Source organism: Dromiciops gliroides, chromosome 1 (assembly GCF_019393635.1).
Source record: "Dromiciops gliroides isolate mDroGli1 chromosome 1, mDroGli1.pri, whole genome shotgun sequence".
NCBI lineage: Eukaryota > Metazoa > Chordata > Mammalia > Microbiotheria > Microbiotheriidae > Dromiciops > Dromiciops gliroides.
Window position 1 is genome coordinate 238,773,168 of NC_057861.1, and position 24,856 is coordinate 238,798,023.

The 24,856-nt window shown below is 40.5% G+C and overlaps 1 protein-coding gene across 1 annotated transcript; it reads left to right on the forward strand.

Moving 5' to 3' along the window:
- Positions 1–528: 528 nt before the first annotated feature.
- CABYR (calcium binding tyrosine phosphorylation regulated) lies at positions 529–24,199 on the forward strand. The gene is given in 11 exon segments (XM_043977724.1): positions 529–564; positions 2,364–2,559; positions 2,673–2,726; positions 18,027–18,145; positions 18,147–18,326; positions 18,328–18,376; positions 23,491–23,552; positions 23,554–23,715; positions 23,717–23,942; positions 23,945–24,000; positions 24,002–24,199. Coding segments are annotated over 10 exon segments (1,191 nt in total). The 5' UTR covers positions 529–564; positions 2,364–2,411; the 3' UTR covers positions 24,137–24,199.
- Positions 24,200–24,856: the final 657 nt, after the last annotated feature.

A 24,856-nucleotide genomic window follows, 5' to 3' on the forward strand; every position in this document is an offset into this window, starting at 1 on the left:
ACAACAGACACTAACACAGACGATTTTTTTTAACAGTTACCAAGGGAGAGGGTGAACATTTTCTCCTGTAGAATAAAGCACGTATACAGTTTGATCCTTTCTCCTTTAAAAAAATGAAAACTTATCCTGTTGCTATTGCCTGACAAATAAAGGCCGAGTCCGCAGCCCTCTCGCCATCTCCCTAGTACGCTACTCTCTTTAGGAATTGCTTTTCCCCTTCCATTAAGAAATTCCCTGCCTGGCCGGGGCACTAATGCACACTAAGACAAGTGGGATGGTCCAAGAATTTTGAGAAAGTTCCCGGCAACTGATGCATGCGCCCCTCCTTTGTGCTTGGGGCTTTCTCATTGGTTGTGGACCCCCGCGGCCCCGCCCCCTTTTCGTTAGTCACCGGGAGCCGGAGCAAGTGGACCGCGAGACCATTGTGACACCACTGGCTCCTCACAGGGGGGCCCCCCCCGCCCCTGCTGGTATAAAAGGCCCCGTTTGCGTTGAGTCAGTTTACAGGAGCCGCCGGCAAGGGGGCAACGAGGAAACGCTTAGAGCGTAGCTGAGAAGGAAAAGGTGTGGAGGAGCCTGGAGAGAAAAGAAAGACTTAGCTGAGGGCACATTCCCTGACCCCGGGGATGCCTGTGTCTCCTGGAGGGATGCACACAGCGCAGGCTTCGCGGGAGCCTTTGGAGAGATCGGGAAGGCGGGGGGGGGGGGGGGGGGGGGGGATAGCGGCCTTGCCCTGCCCGGGAAAAAGGGTTGAGGCTTGGGGGTGATGAGGGAGGGGGGAGAGGTATACCCTAACACGTGGGGTCTCAGAGGTGGGGGATAGGGGAGGGGCAAGGACGAGAAGCCGGCAGATTGCCGCCTGTAAGGGTTGGATCGGGTCGACTGCTTTTATATAGAGAAGGTGTGAATGTAAAATCAGCGACTTCGAACAAAAAGAAACACATGCAAAAAGAAAATAACCCCTAACTAAATGGTCAAAAAGAGTGAGGCTAAAACCACCTAGACTCGGGTTCCCAACTATATTGGGGTCTGAGAGAGGAGTATACTTTTGGGGGCTTCTTTTCCTAGGAAGTCCTGTTCTATAAAATCCCCACCCCGCGCCCCCAGTCAAATTTAAAGAAAAAGAAAAGAGAAGAAAATTCAAACTTAGAACTGGGCCAAAATATTAGTTTGTTGCCATTTTTAAATGTTTTCAGTTTTATTTCGTTTTACTTTTTTTTATGGGTCTTATGAGAAGGGCAAGATTAGGCATCGTTTTTCGTTGTGAGAACTAAAACCTCACTTGATTTTTCCCGTTTTGTGTGTAAATTATACCCCGGTAACTCTGAGGGCCTTTGCTTTTTTGCCCGTTAGTTCAGAGCAAAGTGCTCATTTAATTAAATGAAACTATGAAAATTGCCTGGCTTCTGCTCGCCACACCTCCACCCCCACCTTTTTGTTTTTTCTTCAATGTTCTTATTGGTCGAGTTTTTTCCCAAGCTGACTAATAGCAGAGTGGGGCCTAACCCTCAAAGCTCCTTGTCCATCCCACTGACAAAAGGGTGGTACAGCTTTTTTTTTTTTTTGCTTTTTTTTTTGTGTGTGTGTGGTATGTCAAGAATTTTTTAAAGAACTTTTTAAAAATGTTATTTTGTTAAGTAACTTTTCATAGTTTTAAGAAGCTTAATATTTTTAAGGTAACCATCCTCCGAGGCCAGTATGAAAAACCTTATTTCTAACAGTAATGGGAAATGTGTTTTTAAAATAGCTAGTAATTTTGCTATTTCAAGTTGCTCCTGTATTAATAGGTCAGCAACATCTGCTTTTGCCACCAAGGAAGCAAAACAGAGAAGGCTGTGGGGTCTCACTACTAGCCCTACCTAAATAAGGAGAGGAGAAAAGTGTAGGAGGGGAGGAAGTTGGAAGGGGAAAAAATATGAGTCACATGATAATTATATGCCTTCTCTGCCAATAATACAAAAATGGAATTAATCTAACCTGCATATAACATTTGCTGTGAAATAAGGAAGAAGTGACTCTTCATTCTTTTGGAGCCCTTTGTGAATCATTTCATTCATACTGGCGAAGGTGAGAGATGATAATCCGGGATATTTTTTTTAGAAAAAAAGATTTATTTACTGTTGCTTTTTTCATGTAGAAAACTACTTGTTTCAAGCCCTACCCTGCCTTTTCCTTATTTGAACCATCAGCAAGATCAGCACATAAAAACCAAAGATGAATGTCTACAAATTTGAAATGAAGGTAGTAATTATATTAGGAGGATGAATTCATTCATAGAAATTTCATTCATAGCATATTCAGTGGTAGGGAATATGATTTGTTCATAGAGAACACATTTGTGACTCTATTTCTCTTTGTTGTAGTTGAGAGAAAATCAAATAACAACATCGGCATCACCACCATCTGCCAAAATGATTTCTTCAAAACCGAGACTTGTGGTTCCTTATGGCCTGAAGACTCTACTTGAAGGAGTTAGCAGAGCCATTCTCAAAACCAATCCAGGGAACATCACCCAATTTGCAGCTCTTTATTTTAAAGAGCTTATTTTGTTCAGAGAAGGTTTGTTTCTTTTTTAAATGTAAGATTCTTTTAAATTCATTACTTGGCAAACAAAAGCATTGAATGTAGACATAAACTATCTTCTTTATTTCCCTTTTATTTTTTTCCTTCAGCAAATTCTTCATTGGATATAAAAGACTTGGTTAAACAATTTCATCAAATCAAAGGTAAGAGAATTTTGCTTATCATGACTTCTATTTTTTTTTTCAATTTTTGCAGGTCAATGAGGGTTAAGTGACTTGCCCAGGGTCACACACAGCTAGTTAAGTGTCAAGTGTCTGAGGCCGGATTTGAACTCAGGTCTTCCTGAATCCAGGGCCGGTGCTTTATCCACTGCACCACCTAGCTGCCCCTTATCATGACTTCTAGACTTTTAATACTTAGTTTAAGTTATTTTGCAATACCCATTGTAACACATTTTGGAGGATTTTCCAGTCTTTAAAAACTTCACATATTTTCAATTATAATTTTTTTGCTTGAAGATTTTTTTTTACCTAATAATTTTCCCCAATTACCTGTAAAGATGGTTTTCAACATTCATTTTTATAAGATTTTGGGTTCCAAATTTTTCTCTGTCCCTCCCTTCCCTCCCCCCTCCCCAAGACAGTAAGCAATCTGATATAGGTTATACAGGTGAAATCATGTTAAACATTTCTACATTAGTCATGTTGTAAAAGAAAAATCAGAACAAAAGGGAAGAACCACAAGGAAGAAAAAACAAAAAAGTGAAAATAGCATACCTCAATCTCCATATTTCTTTTTTTTTCTTCTTTTTTGCAGGGCAACAGGGGTTAAGTGACTTGCCCAGGGTCACACAGCTAGTAAGTGTAAAGCATCTGAGGCTGGATTTAGAACTCAGGTCTAACTGAATCCAGGGCTAGTGCTTTATCCACTGCACTACCTAGCTGTCCCTTCCATAGTTCTTTCCCTGGATGTGAATGGCATTTTCCATCATGAATCCTTTGGAATTCAGTTACATTTTTTTAAAAAATCCTTATCTTGCCAGAGAGAGAATTTGGAGGTTTTAACCATTAGATACATAACAAAGTGAAGCTTTAAAGACATGTCTTTTTTAGGAGATTTATTAAGAAAAGACTTGCTACCCTTCTACATTTTAGAGAACTTAAAACTTGTTTCAGTAATTTTACTCAGACTCATTTCTAAAAATAATAGTAGTGGTAATAATAAGATATAGATGTCATATCTGCAATTCCATTTTAAAATCTTTATTGCAAATAATAATCAATAGTTCACATTTTGAAAAGCACTTCTGTAATGAAGTGATTTAAATTTTGATCCTCACAACACAAATAGGTAGGTACTTATAGTCTTTTTTATAGAAGAGGGGAAGTAATTATAATATAATTACATCAACAATAATAACATCATATATAAAAGTGCTTTGAGCTTTACAAAAAGCACTTTGCACATATCCTTTTGAAACTTTGCAGCTCAGGAAATTTAGCAGACCAAATTTTCTCCCCAAGTGCAGTTCTAGCTCTTTTTTTATAATTACTTCACCATATGTGTCCAAAGGCCTCTCCAGGGCCCATATAGACAAGTATATCTCTGCATAATTCTGTTAAATGAGACAGGGTCTATTGTCTAAGGTATTAAACCCAGGTTCCTGACTCTTAAGTCCAGCCACCACATTTGATTCTCTTAATAGTTTAAGAACAAGTAGTAAGGGACATCTAGGCGCACAGTGGATAGAGCACTGGCCCTGGAGTCAGGAGTACCTGAGTTCAAATCCAGCCTCAGTCCCTTAACACTTACTAGCTGTGTGACCCTGGGCAAGTCACTTAACCCCAACTGCCTCAGTTGTTGCCTTTTAATTTAGAAAACAGAGAATGGAATTTCTCCAGGGAAGAAAGCATTGGGAGCATTCCTTACTCTGCTAGAAGAGGATAAGCTAATAATTATTAACATTAAGATCCACCCATCTGGAGAGCAATTTGGAACTATGCCCAAAGGGCTATAGAATGGTGCATATGGGGACAGCTAGGTGGCACAATGGTTAAAAAGCACTGGCCCTGGATTGCGGAGGACCTGAGTTCAAATCTGGCCTCAGACACTTGATACTTACCTGTGTAACCCTGGGCAAGTCACTTAACCCCTCATTGCCCTAAAAAAAACAAACAAAACACACACACACACACACACAATACCAGTGCTAAGTTTATATCCCCAAGACATCCCCAAAAGAGAAAAAAGACCAATTGTGGAGAAATATTTATAGCAGCTCTTTTTGTGGTGGCTAAGAACTGGAAATCAAAGGAATGTCCATCAATTGGGGAATGGCTAAACAAGCTGTGGTATATGATAGTGATGGAATATTATTGGGCTATAAGAAATGACAAGCAGGATGATTTGAGAAAGGCCTGGAAAGACTTGTATGAACTGATGTATAGTGAAGTGAGCAGAATCAAGAGAACATTGTGCACAGAGACAGCAATATTGTTTGATGAAGACTTGTGAATGACTTGACTATTCTCAACAGTACTATGATCCAAGACGATCCCAAAGGACTATTGATGAAGCAATACTATCCACCTCCAAAGAAAGAACTGATATTGATGAAACACAGACTGAAGCATGCTATTTTTCACTCTTCATTTATTTCTTTTATTCAAATTTTCCTATACAAAATGACTAATATGGTAATGTTTAACATAATTGTACATGTATAACCCATATCTGATTGCTTGCCGCCTCAAGGAGAGGGGGAGGAGAGAGAGGGAAGGAAGGATAAAAATTGGAACTCAAAACTATAAATAAAAATGTTTATTACTTTAAAAATTATTATTAACATTAAACATGTAAAGCATATTTATTTATACATCAGTGTTTTAGCATTCTTGGAAAAACTTGTTCCACTAATTGATAGAAGCTATAAAAGTTATATTATGGTAAATGTGTGAGGTTTTTAACTTTAGCTCCAGAGGCTCAAAATGCATTCCTGAAACTTGTAAAAATATCTAGACCTTAAGAAGGGAGGTATTTTATTGTGTTGAGCAATGCCCACGACGAGAGGAATGATGTTGAATCAAGCGAGCTTAGACCTTGGAATCATCTGAGCCCTAGGTGTCCCCAATGTGGTAATCACTTGGCTTTCAGTTTGAAGATATTGGTATCTTGTTTAGTTTAACCTAGGTCAGAAATATCATTGTTTTGAAGCTAAATTAGTGAAATTATTGTTTTTGCAAACCTATTTAAAGCTTAAATTTATCCATACATATAAATATTGACTTATGATATTGATTATCCCCACAATGCAAGCCAAGACTACACTTTCTTAATCCTTCTATATCTGAAGCCTAAGACATATTGCTTCATGGATGACTTGTTTGTATCCCTTTCATTAAAGAAACTGGCCATGAATGATCAGTAGGCATTTAAAAATACTGTTTTGTTGTTCAGCAGTATGGTGGGGATACCTAAGGATAGAATTATATGGCCTAATAAAGTCTTCATGTGTCAAATTGAAGAAGGGGAATAGGTAGAACTGGTAGCAGCTTTGTGATCTGAACTGAGCCACTGGCCCTAAAAGGATATTAAGAATGTTTGTCAAGCCAATCACGTACCTGTTAAGGCTTGGGAGACTCTGAAGGGGGCCCCCAAGGTACCAATGTAGGAGTGGAAAATGAATGTATGTGAGCAACCGAAACAGAATCATAGCATCGCTCTTAAGTAGTAGTGCAACTTAATGTTTCAATTTCATCTTTCCCAAGTAGTACTAATGGGACTGATATGTATAAGCTTGTTTATGTCTAATGCTAGGATGGTGTTCTCCTCTTTGCTTTTGTCTTTCCCTGTGGTTATTTTGCCACATGGTAAAGACAGACTGGACATCCATCCACGTCTTATCTCTGAGTTTGGAAGTAAGATATTTAATTAGCTAGAAGTTAACTTCCTCAAAGCGTAACACTTGTGAAACAGCTGAGAGTAGTCTGTTCTTCAAATCTATTTCTTACTGGAAAATAGTATGGCAGAAACTAGGTATATACCAACATCTCACACCATATACTAAAATAAGGTCAAAAGGGTACATAATTTACACATAAAGGATGATACCAAAAACAAATTGAGAGAATATGGAATCATTTATCTGTCAGATTTATGGGCAGAGGAAGAATTTAACAGGGGCGGCTAGGTGGCGCAGTGGATAGAACACCGGCCCTGGAGTCAGGAGTACATGAGTTCAAATCCGGCCTCAGACACTTGACACTTACTAGCTGTGTGACCCAGGGCAAGTCACTTAACCCAATTGCCTCACCAAAAAAAAAAAAAGAGAGAGAGAGAAAGAAAAGAAAATATAGAGAGTAAAACAAAATGTAAAATAGATCATTTTGACCATATAAAATTAAAAAGGTTTTGCACAAACAAAAGTAATGTAACCAGATTACAAGGGAAGTAGAAAAAACTGGAAAGAATTTTTGAAACAAATATCTCTGAGAAAGGAGGCTCCATTTCTCAATTATATAGAAAACGAGTCAAATTTATAAAAATACAAGTCATTCCCCAATTGATAAATGGTCCAAAGGATATGAACAGGCACTTTTCAGACAAGAACTCACTACTGATCAGAGAAATGCAAATTAAACAATTCTGAGGTATCACGTCATATCTATTTTCTTTTTAAACTAAATTTATTTATTTTACATGAATTCATAAATCACTAAGGCTTTTTTGAAACCTTGAAGGTAGGTCATGCATGGACTTCTCTCCCTCGACTATTTGGTTGGCTTTTATTTATATGCATTTTTACATGGTTGCATTTTGGTGAAATTGGTGCCTTGAGGGTGAAAGATATATACTTTGCAGGTATTTTGACGCCTTAAGTCATCAGGAAGTAAAACACACATTAAGTTCATATTTTATGTCAGGACACTGACCTCAAGCTCAACATTCCAGAATAAATATAAAATCCTTTGGCATGAAAATAACATAAAATAATTAAATTATGTGTATAAAATCCTGGTACATAATTATTTTCATGCTGTCTCCTCCATTAGACTGTGAGACAGACTCCTTGAGAAACAGGGACTATTAAGGTCTATCTTTTTATTCCTAATAGTGTCTGGCACATAATAGTGCCTTAATAAATGCCTAATTACTTTATATTGATCCTGAAGGTAATAAGAGAATTATTGTAGTTTATTTGTTGGGAGATGGTGATATGAGCAGACTTACACTGTGATAAAATCACTTTCTCAGAAGTAAATAATGGACTAAATGTAGAGACTTAGGGCAGGGAGATCAAGGAGTTACTGTAGTTGTTCAGGGTGAGAAGATCTGATGAAACCTTGAACTAGGGTGGTGGTAGTAGCAGCCGCTGTGTAAGTAGAGTTAGACACCATGTGAGAGATGTTTTATGAAAGGTACAAATGACAGAAGGTTTTAATTGGATTTGGGTATGTATCCTGTGACGATGGAGAGGATTCTAGAAGGTGTTTGAAACTGTTGTCAATATAATTCCTTTCCCCTGCATTCTCATGTCTTTCTGACCTTGGAATTCAGCTTCCTCTTGCTCTTATAGGCTTTGCCATAGCTCTTCCTTTCAGACTGGTCACCAAGTTCCAAATTTCATTCATTCATTAAAACAAACATACATCTTTTAAGGTTTCTTTCTATTTATTCACAAGTTTCTGCGATAAGTGTGCGAATTAAAATGAAAAATGACAAACTTCTTTTAGTCCCTGCCCTTCAAGTAACTTTATATCTCCCTGTGAAGATACAAACATGTACACAGATAACTGAAAGGGCAATCTCAACAACGTCTTTTATGGAAATTTGAGAAGATGAGAAGACAGAATGGGGAGAGTTCTGTAAAAAGGCCGGGTAGGAAGGAGAGGAATTAAGAGTAACTGGAGGGGCAGCTAGGTGGTGCCAATGGATAGAGCACCGGCCCTGGATTTAGGAGGACCTGAGTTCAAATCCGGCCTCAGGACACTTAACACTTACTAGCTGTGTGACCCTGGGCAAGTCACTTAACCCCAATTGCCTCACCAAAAACCAAAACAAACCAAAGCAAAAGAGTAACTGGAAAAGCTTAAAGTTATATCTTAGAATGAGATTTGAATGAAGACTAGACTTGCCTGAGTGAATGCATGGAGGAGGCAAGTTGATAGTTGCACATTAGATAATTGAATGGTGTTTGAGGTATAGAGAAAAGAACCTGAGAGGAAACTTATGTCTAGGACTGGATGAGAGAAAAAGCAGAAACTGGGGTGGGGTGGTGGCAAAAGCCCTAAGGAAGGCAACACCAGCTAAAATTGGGCAGGTGGACTAGACTAGTTCAGTTGTATAGCTAATCTGTCTTTAGCCTTAAATTTCCAGGCTAATAATTTTATATTTTATCCTAGAAGGAATAGGGAAACCAGTGAAGGTTTTGAACAGGTTGGGGAGGATTTATGAATTAAGGAATATTATTTTGGCATCTGTGTGAACGCTGGATAAGAAAAGGAGAGAGAGACTGGGGACAGGGAGAACATTTTGGGAGGTTTTCTGTTACCCTGGTGAAAGTTTGGGGATCCAACCCCAAAGCAGCTTTGGGAAGAAAAAGAAATGGAACAGATACAAGAGAATGGTATGTAGTGGATTAAATAATTAAAGAATCCTGCTTTGGATTAAAATATTTTGGATATTTGAACCCTGCCCTTCCTGCTGTGTTCTATTTTTATCATTCTTTCTTACTTCCAATATCTCTTAAACATGTCCCTGCTCCCCAACTTCACACCCCCCCCTCCTCCCCCAGCTGCCACAGGATATTAAATTCTCTGGTGTTTAAAGCACTTCACTGGGGGGCAGCTAGTGGCGCAGTGGATAAAGCACTGGCCCTGGATTTAGGAGGACCTGAGTTCAAATCCAGGCCTCAGACACTTGATGCTTACTAGCTGTGTGACCTGGGCAAGTCACCTAACCTCGATGCCCCGGGGGGGGGGTTTAAAAAGAATAAAGTACTTCACAACCTGGTCCTTACATGCATTTCTAGTCTTCTAACACTTTACTTTTCAACATAGTAGACACATAGACTATCGGGCTAACACGTACTTGCTGTTTCTTGCACATGGCATATCTCCCATCTTCATGTCTTAAATATTCTTAGAGTATTCCTGACATAGAAAACAGCCCAGTCTTTCTTGACCCCTCTGCCTGTTAGCTTCCCTCAAAATTTCAGCTTAAATCCTACTTCTGCAGGAGAGGCCTTTTCCTGATTTCCCTAGACTCCTTGTGTGACTTTGGGAAATTTCTTTCTCTGGACCTCTTAATTTCTTCATCTGTAAAAGGAGAGGAATTAGATTAGATGACCTCTGGTGTATATTCTACCTCTAATATCTATGATTTTATTGTATTGCTTGACCTTTAAATATTTAAAATAACCAAGTTGCCACATTTTAAAAACTGTAATATGGAAACTTTAGCCACTGAAGCCAAGACCTATCTCTGCTGTCAAATCTGAGGTGGTCCTAAAATTCAGGGAGGGCAGAAGCAGGTAATTTGCTGCAGGCTGCTTCCTTTAAGCAGTGAGTGTCCCAAATACATTTTTTTTAATATATATCAGTTTAATTTTCCATAGACAAATAAAACTATAACTTTTAAAAATGCATCTTTTGCATTTCCTCATTTATTAAATTAAAGGGTTGTATTAGATTATTGTAAAGTCCCTTGGAGTCTTAACATTCTAGATAGTATATTGATGAAAGTGAATTGTGAATTACAGGTAATTTTCAAACAGCCATCCTTTCTCAACCTTTTAATAAGGAATTATTTTGTGGGCAGCACAGTTACTAAGGGAATAAGAGGCAGAAATAATACCAAAAATCATCTGGTGTTTTGGTTCTTACCAAAGCCTGTCTTACTTAGAAACACTAAGGGTTTTTTTTGTGTGTATTCAACTCTGACAAAATCAGTGTACCTGAATTGTAATATTTATTTTTATTTTTTAAAATATTTTTTCTTGTTAAGATTTGAGTTCCAAATTCTCTCATACCTTTCTAGCCCCCTACCCCATCCAATCAGAAGGCAATGATATCAATTGTACTTGTGATCTCATGCATATAATTCCATATTAACCATATTGCAAAAAACCAAAAAAACAAAGCAAGAAATTATACTTCAATTTTGTACTCTAGAGTTAATCAGTTGTCTCTCTGGAGGTGGATGTATTTTTTCATCATGAGTCCTTTGGAATTATCTTGGATCAAAAAAAAAAAGGGGAATTATATTGGATCATTTATTGTTCAAGTAGCCAAATCTTTCATAGTCGATCATCATCTTTACAACACTGCCTGTTACTGTGCACAGTGGTGATCTGGTTCTACTCACTTCACTTTGTGTCCACTTCATATAGTCTTGCCATGTTTTTTTGTTTTTTTTTCTCTTGAAAACACCATCTCCTTTATTGTTTCTTTCTTTTTCTTTTCTTTTCTTTTTTTTGGTGGGGCAATGAGGGTAATTAACTTGCCCAGGGTTCACACAGCTAGTTATTGTTTTCTTATAGAACAAGTATCAATCACAGTGATATAACTCCATCTTTCCAATGATAAGCATCCCCTTTGCCATGGCAAAAGAGCTGCCATAAATATTTTTGTACATAGAGGTCCTTTTTTCTTTGATTCCTTGGATATATAGACCTAGTGGTGTTTTTTGCTGGGATCAAGCCTTGGGGACATAGTTATAATTGTTCTCTAGAATGTTTGGACCAGTTTACTTATCTACCAATGTATTTATTAGTATACCTATTTTCATTCTTCCTCTCCAGCATTAGGGCACTTCTGATAGGTGTGAGGTAGTAACTCAGAGTTCATTTTTAATTTGCATTTCTCTAATCAGTAGTGATTTAGAACATCTTTAATATGACGATAGCTTTATAATTTGACCCAATTCTCTTTATATTTGAGAAATTAGGCTTTTATCACAAGAAACTGTTATATTTTTGATATTACTTCATTTTCTATGGTACTTTTAGCAAAATGTAGTTTCCCTTGATTGTCTTTTAAAATTAGGTCTATTTTTGCTTTTGCTTTGTTTAAGATCATGCTTGCTACACCTGTCTTTTTCTACTTCAGCTGAAGCATATTCTGCTCCAGCCCATTTAACTCTGTGTGGTGTGTGTGTGTGTGTGTGTGTGTGTGTGTGTGTGTGTGTGAGAGAGAGAGAGAGAGAGAGAGAGAGAGATGAGAGAGAGAGGAGAGAGAGAGAGAGAGAGAGAAAGAGAGAGAGAGAGTTTCTGTTTCAAATATATCTCTGGTACACAACAAATTGTTGGATCCTAGATTCTAATCCATGTTACTATCTACTTCTGTTTTATGGGTTAGCTCATCCCATTCACATTCACAGCTATGATTACTGTTATTTTCCTCCATCCCATAAAAATTCTCTCTCTCTTATTCTGTCCCTCCTCTAAAATCTATTTTGCTTCTGCCCACTGCATCCCTACATGTACCACCCTCCCTTTTATCAGTCCCCTCTTTCTATTATCTCCTCCCCCTCCTATTTTCTATTGGGTAAAATAGATTTCTGTGCCCAGCTGAGTGTGTATATATATTCTTCCCTCTTTGAGACAAATTTAATGAGTGAGGTTTCAAGCATTTGCCCTTTCCATTTTCCCTTCCACTGTAAAAGCCTTGTGTGCCTCTTTTATGTGAGAAAATTTTCCCTCTCCTTTTCCTCTTCTCCCCCTTTCTCACCCCTTCATTTTTAGGGGGAGATCATTCCAACATAATCAATTTACATTTGTGTTCTCTGTCTATGTAAACTTTTTAATTGCCCTAATGATGACAAATTCTTAGTAATTTATTCCATATAGAAATGTAAATAGTTTAACCTTATTGAATCTCTTATGATTTTCCGTTCATATTTATTGTTTTATGCCTTTCTTGAATCTTGTGTTTGAATGTCACATTTTCTATTTAGCTCTGGTCTTTTCATCAGGAATGCTTGAATAATAGCCACCCCCCTCAACCCCCTGAAGGTTATACTCAATTTGATGTGTAGGTTATTCTTGTTGTAATCCTAGCTCCTTTGCTTTTGAAAACCATATTCAAGCACCTCCATTTCTTTAATGTGGAAGCTGCTAAATCTTGTGTGATTTGACTTGGCTCCATGATATTTGAATTGTTTCTGACTTGCTTGCAATATTTTTTTCTCCTTAATTTAAGAGTTTTGGAATTGCCTATAATATTCCTAGGAGTTTTTCATTTTTGGATCTCTTTCAGCAGAGGATGTATATTCCTTCCATTTCTATTTTGCCCTCTGGATTTAAGATATTGGAGTATTTCCTTGATAATTTCTTGAAATATGATGTCTAGGCTCTTTTTTTTTGATTGTGACTTTCTAGTAGGCCGATAGTTCCTAAATTATCTCTCCTGATTTTTCAGGTCAGTTTTCTGATAAGATATTTTGCATTTTCTTCTATTTTTCATTCTTTTGACTTGTTTTATCATTTCTTGATGTCTCATGGAGTCATTAATTTCCACTGGTTGAATTCTAATTTTTAAGTAATTGTTTTCTTCAGTGAGTTTTTTTTTTACATATAAGGTATTTTATTTTTTCCATTACATGTAAAGATAGTTCTCAACTTTTGTTTATACAAGCTTTACAATTTCAGATTTTTCTCCCTCCCTCCCCTCCCTCCCCCCTCTCCTAGACAGCAGGTAATCTGATATAGGTTATATCTATATATCTATATACATATACATATATATACATACATATATATATATATATATATACACATAATAACATTAATCCTATTTCTGCACCCAAAACAAAAGAAATAGTATGGTTCAATCAGCATCTATACTCCACAGTTCTTTTTTTTTTTCTTGGATTTGGAGATCCTCTTCTATCATGACTTCCCTGGAACTCTTCTGTACCATTGCATTGGTGAGAAGAATATAGTCCATCACAGTAGGTCAACACTCAATGTTGATGATACTGTGTACAATGTTCTTCTGGTTCTGCTCATCTCACTCATTATCAGCTCACGCAAGACCCTCCAGGTTTCTCTGAACTCCTCCTGTTCATCATTTCTTACAGCACAATAGTATTCCATTGTATTCATATACCACAACTTGTCCAGCCATTCCCCAATTGATGGGCACCCCCTCAACTTCCAATTCCTTGCTACCACGCAAAGAGCAGCTATAAATATTTTTTGTACATGTGGGTCCCTTTCCCCCTTCCATGATTTCTTTGGGAAAAAGACCTAAAAGTGGAATTGCTGGGTCAAAGGGTATGCACAGCTTTATCGCCCTTTGGGCATAATTCCAAATTGCTCTCCAGAATGGTTGGATCAGTTCATAGCTCCACCAACAATGCATTAGTGTTCCAATTTTCCCACAGCTTCTCCAACATTTATTATCTTCCTTTTTTGTCATTTTAGCCAATCTGATAGGTGTCAGGTGGTACCTCAGAGTTGTTTTAATTTGCATCTCTCTAATCATTAGAGATTTAGAGCATTTTTTCATATGGGAATAGATAGCTTTGGTTTCTTCATCAGAAAACTGCCTGTTCATGTCCTTTGACCATTTCTCAATTGGGGAATGACTTGGATTCTTATAAATTTGATTTAATTCCTATATATTTTAGAGATGAGGCCTTTATCAGAAGTACTGCGCCTCAAAAATTGTTTCCCAGCTTTTTGCCTCCCTTCTAATTTGGATGCATTGCTTCTGTTTGTACAAAAATTTTTTAATTTAATATAAGTCAAAATCATCCATTTTGCATTTTATAATATACTCTATCTCTTGGTTGGTGTGAGTTTTTAAGTACCTCAATTTCATTTGCCCTATTCTTCTTTTTAAGGAGTTCTTTGTTTTGTGCTCTTTTTACCATTAGGCCAATTCTGTTTAAGATGTTATTTTCTTTACTGTTTTTGTTGACTCTAACCAAGCGATTAATCTCTTTTCATATTTTTCTTGTGTCACTCTTCCAATTTCACCTCTGCCATCCTTATCTCTTTCTTTAATGCTTCCTGAAATTCTTATTGGGTGTGTGGCCAATTAGCATTTTCTTTGAGGCTTTGGTTGTGGCTGTTTTTGCATATTGTCATCTTCTGAGTTTGTATCTTTGTCTTCCCTGCCCCCATAGTAGTTTTTATTGTCAAGTTTCTTTTTGTTGTTCTCCTTTTTTCCATCCTGTTTCTTGACTTTGAACTTTCTGTTAAAGTTGGACTCTATTCACCTGGGGGATGGGAAGCACTACTGAAAGCTTCAGGCTTTTTTTTGTGCTGCTGTTTTCAGTGCTAATTCTGGGGCTCTACAAACTTTCAGAGCTTCCAAGTTGGTATGTGTGGGGAGAGGTGTGTCCACTGCTCTCCTGGTCTGTGCTCTGGTTTTTTCCCTTTAAAAGGGCCTCTGGTCCCCTTCAGCCCCAAGACCCTAGCATTACTCTTGGCCTTAGAATTGTGACCAAGCTCCCTGTTCCCCTGATGCAGCAAGTGCTAGTGCTCCTCTTGGCCCTAGAACTGTGATCAGGGCCCCTATTCCTTGTGACTGACCACGTGGTCTCCCTGCTGTGGAACTGCAACCCAGAAGAAGTAAAATATAGGTGATAGAGTTGCCAGTCAGCAACAACTGTACCAATCCCAGCAGTGGATCACCTTTGATCTCTGTCCAATCCCCTTACCATTCTGGGCCAAGACACCTCTATCCTAGGAGTTTTCTCTAGGTACTGAAAAGTTGGGGTAGGGTCAGAGAAGAATATAGAATTAAGAGACCACTTCTTGGTTCTCGAGGAACTTAACCTTACTTCAATAAGTATTAAAATAAGTTGACTTTATTTAAGCTTCTGTGAATGGATTTTGGGGGTCCTAGACAAAATGAGTTAGATGTAATTTCTGGTTTTGTGGAAGCTTGAAATATTAGATAAACTTGAGAGGCTGAAACTACTTATAAATAACTAAACAAACATCAAAGTGTTACAGGAATCATTCCAAGGTATTTATAGAATGTACTGCAGAGGTTTCCCAGAATATTGTAGAGAGTACCCAGTTGCCATCTTACAGAAAAGTTGCGTGTTTAGACAGGGTGGCACCAGGGCAAATATGCTATCTCTCTTCTAGTTAGTAAGGAAGAATTCATAGTGGAAGGATGTGGTTTTCTGTGAGTTGTCTGTGACAGGATGGGAGAAGAGAGCTCTGGATGATCAGGAAGCACATGATCATGTCAATAAGGGAATAATGAGCAGGTGGGAACGTGTTGCTGGATTTCTGTACTTTTTCCTCCCCTTCATCCTCAATAGACAATTGTGGATTAAACATTTTATCTACTCAGTCACTAGAATTGAGGTAGCAGATATAGAGGGATGGTACAGAGATGTTTGCTATAGGAGAGACAGATTAAAACTGCAAAGCTCTAATGTCAACCTAGTGTGACATATAGCCTTTGGTGGAAATTCAAGGTCTCTTGAGTTTTCAGAAATAGGTGTCTCTAGCAAACTTGACTATGAAACAGATCTCTTAATATAAGCAAATCTATTTTCCCTCATTGTTTTCTTTTAAGATTAGAGATATTCCCCAGGGAGGGGAAGTGGCTAAATAAAGTGGTGGACCCAGTTTGGACATTATTGTGTGGTAAAATGCTTTTCTATCTGGCTTTGCTTATTCTGTTACTCCCCACAACATAGGAGTTTTGTTCCAGTCAGGAGATTCTTTTGATCTCCCACACTTAAAGTTCCCAGAATATAGCTAGTTTCTTGCTCCTTTTATCTTGGTGTAGTAGCATCTATCTAATTAGGTAACACTGTTACATTCTACCAGGATGGTGTGCGCCATCTGTTGGCCTGAAAATTTGGTAATGCTTTAGTCTTCATGTTCTGTAAAACAAATTAGGATCTTACTCAATCAGTTTCTTTAAATTCAAAATTTTGTACAAATTTCCTTAAAATGGAGGGTGGAGATACTTTTGTTAACAATACCATTATCAGGGCAGCTAGGTGGCGCAGTGGATAGAGCACCAGCCCTGGAGTCAGGAGTACCTGAGTTCAAATCCAGCCTCAGACACTTAACACGTACCAGCTGTGTGACCCTGGGCAAGTCACTTAACCCCAATTGCCTCACTTAAAAAACCAAAAAAACAAACCAAAAAACCCCCCAATAGCATTATCATTATCCTAGAGAGTAAGTCCTTTAAGGGCAGAGATTGTTTTGCTTTTGCATTTTTATGCTCAGCACCTAATACAGTGCCTCACATTTCATAAATGTATGTTGATTAATTTGATTCTCATCAATAAGTAATCAATGGATAAAGCACCAGCCCTGGATTCAGGAGGACCTGAGTTCAAATAGGACTTCAGACACTTGACACTTACTAGCTTTGTGACCCTGGGCAAGTCATTTGACCTTCACTGCCCTGCAAAAGAAAAATAATAATAATCAATGGAAGAGTATACTGAGAGTTTGGGGTTTTTTTAAGGTCTCAGCAAAGGAATTCCCACCCTGATTCCCCCAATTATTATAAATGTGATCAGTAGTTTCTTTTCCTTATAAGTTTACAACTTGCATAATATGCAAGTTGCATATTACAATTTGCACAAATTTGTGGTTGTTTTCCTGATGATGACAAGGTTTATACCATTTTTATACCTCCTTGTTACATAGCAGATATTTGCCTCACAAGGGTGGTGCAGAGGGTGAAATGAGATAATGTATCCCAAAGTGCTTTTTTAAATTTATAAAGTATCATGTAAATATAAATTGTCATTATGTCTGAACTAGATGTAAGTATAAGTTGTTATTATGACTTAAGCAAAAAAAAGTACTTTAGAGAGGCCCTTTGAGGAAAAATGTCATATTTGGATACTAATTCAATTGTCCTGAGGGATGGTGGGGGCAGTTAGGTGGTACAGTGGATAAAGCTACAGGACCTGAAGTTGGTAGGACCTGAGCTTCAAATCTGGCCTCACTTACTGTGTGACACTAGACTAGTCACTGAGCACCCCAATTGCCTTAAACATCCGGGGCCATCTCCAGTCATCCTGAATGTATATCTTGCCATTGGACTCAGATGGCTCTGGAGGAGAGGACTGAGGTTGGTGACTTTGCACAGCCCTCCCTCACAAATCCAGTTCACTGAAAGTCATGACATCACCTCCCGCTGTCATGATCTCTTCAAGAAGAAAGGACAGGGGGCGGACTAGTGGCGCAGTGGATAAAGCACCGGCCCTGGATTCAGGAGTACCTGAGTTCAAATCCAGCCTCAGACACTTGACACTTACTAGCTGTGTAACCCTGGGCAAGTCACTTAACCCCCATTGCCCGCAAAAAAAAAAAAGAAGAAGAAGAAAGGACAAGCAAACAAAAAAACAAGAGCTGCTCAAACCCTTAGGCATACATGTGAGTTTGAAGACTATAAATGTTCTATGATGTCATAAAAGCAGCTCTAAAGTCAGTGGGATGGGGGATGGGGCAGTACACATACCTGCGACTTACCTTTTAACCCTTCTGCTGTCATATTCTTTAGTTGAGAAATGGTCAGAAGGAACGCAAGAGAAAAAACCAGAGAGTGCAAAAGAGCCAGAGCCATCATCTCTGTTTTCCGAAGACCAAAGCGGAAAGAGAAAGTCTACGGACACGGAGGAGGGACAACATCACGGGCCCAATGTTTAGCAACAAAACAAACCAGTTCCCATCAGTTCACGCTGAACTCGCAGAGCCTGAAGAGATATCCGAGTCAGTCAGTGAACCCTCTCCCAAAGCATCCACCCCTAAAGTATCCACCCCACCATCTTCACCATCTCCACTGGCGGCTGCTTCGCCGGAGTTTTGCCTACGTGCCTGCCGACCCAGCACAGCTAGCTGCCCAGATGTTAGGTAACGTTTTCCATCTGTTCTTCTGAAGTGTTAATGGTGGATGTGGCCAACAAGTATGCCTTCTTTTTCCGATGTGTGCATGTCCCTAGAGCTTCTGAAGACGTTTCCTCGGCCTGCCTTTCAGATTTAACGCCTCAGCTTCTGAGTCAGAATCCATCCGTATAGAGTTAGGTTCCAAAGAAACTAAGGCTGAAAAGTCCCGGCTTCCTCACTCCCTTGCAGGGTGAACAAGACCTTCCTGCTCACGATCAAGCTCTGACGTCCCTTTCCAGGCTGATATTCACATTACATCAACCATTCAATATATTCCATCTGAATTGAATGAGCCTGAGACGGAAGGAGCAGCTTTTGTAGAGCAAATATCAGAGCACATTATAGTCCCTTTTAATGAAACAGTGGCAAGTCTTACTGAGACTGAGCAGCCACCATCAGAAAGCCAAATTCAGATAGCTCACAGACAGCCTCCATGGTGTCTGCAAAGTCTGTAGCCTCTGCAAAATCCATAGCCTCTGCAAAACCGTAGCCTCTGAAAAAATCCATAGCTTCTGCAAAATCCCTAGCCTCTGCAAAATCCCTAGCCTCTGCAAAATCCGTAGCACCTCCTGAAAAATCCATAGCCTCTGCAAAAATCCGTAGCCTCTGAAAAATCCGTAGCCTCTGCAAAATCCATAGCCTCTGAAAAATCCGTAGCCTCTGCAAAATCCGTAGCCTCTGAAAAATCCGTAGCCTCTGCAAAATCCGTAGCCTCTGAAAAATCAGTAGCCTCTGCAAAATCTGTAGCCTCTGAAAAATCCGTAGCCTCTGCAAAATCCGTAGCCTCTGAAAAATCCGTAGCCTCTGCAAAGTCTGTAGCCTCTGAAAAATCCGTAGCCTCTGCAAAATCTGTAGCCTCTGAAAAATCCGTAGCCTCTGCAAAATCTGTAGCCTCTGAAAAATCTGTAGCTTCTGCAAAATCTACAACCTTAGAGGAGCCTATAAAAGATGGAACACCAATATCCTTTTCAAAATCAGGAATTTCAGTTTATGAAGAGGCAGAAGTAGAACCTCAGCAGTACACCTCTGCAAGGTCTCTGCAGGCGGAGGCCTCTGCAAGGTCTCTGCAGGCGGTGGCCTCTGCAAGGTCTCTGCAGGCGGAGGCCTCTGCAAGGTCTCTGCAGGTGGAGGCCTCTGCAAGGTCTCTGCAAGGGGCAGCCTCTCCAAAGTCTCTGCAGGCAGAGGCCTCTGTGAAATCTCTGCAGGCAGAGGCCTCTGCGAAATCTCTGCAGGCAGAGGCCTCTGCGAAGTCTCTGCATGAGGAGGCCTCTGCGAAGTCTCTGCAGGCAGAGGCCTCTGCAAAGTCTCTGCATGAGGAGGCCTCTGCAAAATCTCTGCATGAGGAGGCCTCTGTAAAGTCTCTGATCATTGAGGGCTCTGTAAAATCAGTGCACAGTGCTGAAGGGTCTGTAAAATCCCTGTATATTGAGGGGTCAGCAAAGTCCCTGCATGCTGAAGGGTCTGCAAAATCCGTTCACACTGCTGAAGCATCTCCAAAATCTGTGCATACTGCTGAAGGGTCTGCAAAGTCCCTGCAAGTTGAGGGGTCTGTAAAATCTTTGCATGCTGAGGGGTCTATAAAATCTGTGCACACTGCTGAAGGGTCTGCAAAATCCTTGCAAGTTGAGGGGTCTGTAAAATCCTTGCATGCTGAAGGGTCTCCAAAATCTGTGCACACTGCTGAAGGGTCTGCAAAATCCCTGCAAGTTGAGGGGTCTGTAAAATCTTTGCATGCTGAGGGGTCTGTAAAATCCGTGCACACTGCTGAAGGGTCTATGAAATCCCTGCATACTGCCGAAGGGTCTGCAAAATCCCTGCAAGTTGAGGGGTCTGTAAAATCCGTGCACACTGCTGAAGGGTCTATGAAATCCCTGCAAGTTGAGGGGTCTGCAAAATCTTTGCACGCTGAAGGGTCTCCAAAATCTGTGCACACTGCTGAAGGGTCTGCAAAATCCCTGCAAGTTGAGGGGTCTGCAAAATCTTTGCACGCTGAAGGGTCTCCAAAATCTGTGCACACTGCTGAAGGGTCTGTAAAATCCCTGCAAGCTGAGGGTTCTGCAAAATCCCTGCAAGCTGAGGGTTCTGCAAAATCCCTGCATGTTGAGGGGTCTGTAAAATCCGTGCATACTGCTGAGGGGTCTGCAAAATCCTTGCATGCTGAGGGGTCTGTAAAATCTGTGCATAATGCTGAAGGGTCCGTAAAATCCTTGCATACTGCTGAAGGGTCCGCAAAATCCCTTCATGCTGAAGGGTCCGTAAAATCCCTGCATGCTGAAGGGTCTGCAAAATCCCTGCATGCTGAAGGGTCTGCAAAATCCTGCATGCTGAAGGGTCTGTAAAATCCCCTGCATGCTGAAGGGTCTGCAAAATCTGTGCATGTTGAGGGTCTCCAAAATCCATTCACGCTGAGGGGTCTAAAAGATCTTTGCATACTGAGGGTTCTGCAAAATCTGTTCATGCTGAGGGTTCTGCAAAATCTGTTCACGCTGAGGGTCTCCCGCAAATCTGTTCACGCTGAGGGGTCTATAAAATCCGTGCACACTGAGGGTTCTGTAAAATCTGTACATGCTGAAGGTTCTGCAAATCTCTGTGGCTGCTGAGGGGTCTGCAAAATCAGTGCGTCAGGGGTCTGCAATTTCTGTGCATGCTGAAGGGTCTCCAAAATCCATTCATTCTGAATCAAGGGTCAATTCTGCATCCCCAGAGGACACCACAAATGTCATTCCTGGGGGAACCCCCAAGTCAGTACGCTCCATGGTATCTGTAAAAACTGCAGCTAGTGGGGCCCCTCATGTCCCCAGAAGGTCTTACTGAAACGGAAAATGAGCCAGAAGGGAAATCGAAGGGAAGCAGCGCCCTGAAGAAGGTTTGGTGCCACAAGGTAAGAAAATTAGATATATTTCTACAATTTATATGACAGGTGGTGCGTCAGCTCCCTGAAGTCTGGTTCATAAGGTCTTTAACTTCCATTGTGTGTTTTTAAATGTCAGTTCCTTTTAAATGCCTTGTTGTGGTTTGAGATTTTACATTCATAGGAGTGAGGATTTTAGAAATTGAATCCAGACAATGTGCCAACTTGGCCATGCTGCACAAATACTTGTGGGGCTCATCAGTTTAAAACACAAAAAACTGAATGAAGAGTGCTGTGAAGGGCTTTCATCAGTTTGAAATTTCTCACTTCTGTGAAAGGAAAGTGTCATCTATTGCAACTGCATTTACATAGGTGGTGGCATTTAAACCTCCTCTTCAAAAATAGAAGGAAAATGGTGGTGTGTTTGACTGCTTTCGCACTGGGTTAGGAGAATTCTGCATCTGGGTTGGAGGAACTGGATCAGGCATTGAGTTCCTCCCCTGTAGTCCCCCCTGCACTTGGAAGCTTTCTGCAGCTGAGAAAGCAACACAACAGTTGACGGGAGAGAGGAAAAGTTGGGATGCGCTCTAATTATTGGGGGCATCACAGATAGCTTTCGTAGCTTAAAGAACAGTCAAATTGGGGGCAGCTAGATGGCACAGTGGTTAAAGCACCGACCCTGGATTCAGGAGTACCTGAGTTCAAATCTGGCCTTAGACACTTGACACTTACTAGCTGTGTGACCCTGGGCAAGGTCACTTAACCCCCATAGCCTAAAAAAAAAAAAAACAGTCAAATTATTGTCCACAAATTGACATGGTTCACCCTGTGCCTCTCCTTGAGGTATATTAATATCAGGCTGTCTTCTCAGCTGTCAAATCATTCCCATGATGCCCCTTGGTGCACTAATTGGTCCTTCCTCTCAATCCAGATATATAAGGTGGCAAATTGGCGCCTCCTTTACAACAGTCTCAGAAGTCCTTAAATTTTTCTTCAGTGGAAGGGACATGCATGATCCAATCCCCCCATTCCCTTCTGCAGAATCTCTCTCAACCTGGGCTCCTAAAGGAGCCAAGTGTGACTAGAAGTGTTAGCAAAGCAGGTTTTTAGAAAAATAATCAAATTCTGTTTGGCAATGTGAAAGAGGTTCTGTACAGATGCAAAAGCAAAGCACTGTGCTGGGGTTTGTTGCATGTGGGACGGGATGGTCATTAGGCTTGTGGTCTTAGGCAGTACTTCCATCCCAAGTTCCTGTCTGCAAGTACTTAAGTATTTTTAAAGGAAAAAACATCCTCACTTTTGAGCTGACATTGATCAGGTTAATGGGGCTTTTCCTTTATTGAAAGAAGGCAGCACTAGGGGGTAAATCCCCGGTGTGCTAAAGACAGCATGCAGAGTAAAGCAAAACTCAGGTACCTCTTTTTGGGACACATTAGGTCCTCTTTCTCCCTTCCCTGTTCTGGGATTCAGTTCCCAAGACAGCACCAGAATTGATATGATAGTCTCTGTGGGGTAGTTGATAATGTGCCCAACCTCTGGACCTCTCCCTTCTTTGAAGGGGGGCCCCTAGTGGGACCTTTAGCAGATTGTTTTTACTTCCGCCCTAGATCTATCATTTCAAACACCTGCCCATGCTGGAGGTGCTCTCTGGGGCAATGAGTCAGGGAGCATGGGTCTTTTCATATGCAAAGTTGTATGAATGGGAAGCTTGTTGGTACCCGGTGGTGACCAGAATACTTGTTCCAATCGCTTGGTAAAAGTGCCCAAAAGATGGCCCCGGTTGCTGACTCCCTCCAGTAAGGAAAATGTCATTCTGCAGGTGCAGTAAATGGCACCCATGTTGTTTTCAATAGTTCAGCAGATACTTTGTAACGCTGAATTTAATAATCACCGTCCTCTCTGAGATCTCTGCAGGAATCTAAGTCTGAAGGTTGCTTAAGCACAAAGAAACAGGAACTTGGAATGAGAGGGGGGTCTCCATAGCCACAAGCCTCATGTCCCTGCTCCATGCCCGCGAGCCCAGCACTGTCCTCTTTTGCAGCTGGGCGAAACACTCTTTTTTTCTTCATGTTGCCAACACAATTCTTGTAGCCCTCTCTATAGCATGCTTATGGCACATAGCGTTATCGCTTGTTGATATGTAAAAGAATTGCAAAGACATTTCTGTGCATAGCGCTTGATACAGAGACCAAACCTTTTATGCCTGCAATTGTTTTTTGTTTTTTTATAGCGATAGCAGCAAGCGAAGCAGGACAATCACCACCATATTCTAACATGTGGACCCTTTATTGTCCTAACTGATATGAACCAACAAAGCCGCCTGTCACCACCACCTGCACCCGCACCCGGGCCTTTTTCCCAAGCAACCCTCTATCTATCTAATGCTAAGGATCCACAGTTTCTGCAGCATCCACCGAAAGTTACTTCTCCAACTTATGTGATGATGGACGACTCCCAAGAGGACCGGTGCCCCACCTTTTATTTTAGTAGGCTCAAATGTTCAGGAAACACAGGAGTGGAAACCTCTTCCTGGACATGCTGTGATTACACAGCCAGATCCCTCCAAGAGATACACTGCAGTCCAAGTGCCCATTGCTGTTCCTACCCGAGCAGCAGAAATTCCAGAAACACCCCCCAGCCCCCAGAATGGTAGCTCTCCTCCAAACGGACAAGATCCCCCCAGGCACAAAGCCCAGTTTTCCTTTCCGTTGCTATCCCAATAGAAGATGTAGCCAAAAAGGGGTTCAGGATCTGGGGACAAACGTACTCCCTTTGCGGGAAGTTACGGTATTGCGGGAGAAATTACCGTGACTACTGCTCACCTTCGCAGACAGATACTTAAAGTGGTAGGTAAATTTCCCTACCATAGGGTGTGACCTTTGGGAGGAAGGAAGTCTGGAAATCTAACATTGAGGCTTCAGAATCTTGATTTGTTTCATCTAGAGAGTGACTTTTTTTTAAAAAAAGAAAAAAGAAAATTAAATTGAATTGAATCAAGTTAATGTGTGATGAGTTGGATATATTCTTAACTTGGCTCTATTCATTTGTCTCCCCAAACTTCCCCATCAATGATATTAAATGCCTGTCAGGCTCACATCAGGCCCACAGCAAGGACTCAGTACATAAATAAGAGCCAATCCCGTGATCCGCAAATTATTATAAAAAATACAAGACCACAGCTCCTATTTCCAAGAAGCTTACTGGGTGGGATAAGACAGATAAACTTGAAACACTTTGAAAACGACAAAATAAATGCTGCTGCTTCAAAAAAGGGTATGATAAAAGAGAATGGAGAAATCAGCAAGGGTTGGAGTTAATAGGGAAGGCTTTGATGAAAACCTCCAATGGCCCTTGAAAGGCAAGTAAAGATATGGAGTAACCAGTTGGACTGAAAATAGGATGAATAAAGGCACAAAAATAGGAAGATTTGGGGGGGGGGCGGGAAGGATGATAAGGAAGCTGGCCTGACTCAGAAGTGGGGCGCTGCTTGTTGAAAGCAGTAGAAGATGGCGTCAGGAAAAGAGAGGCCAGATTTTGTAGGGCCTTGAATACTGAACTGAAGAGTTTGGACTTGAATTGGATAGGGCATAGGGAGA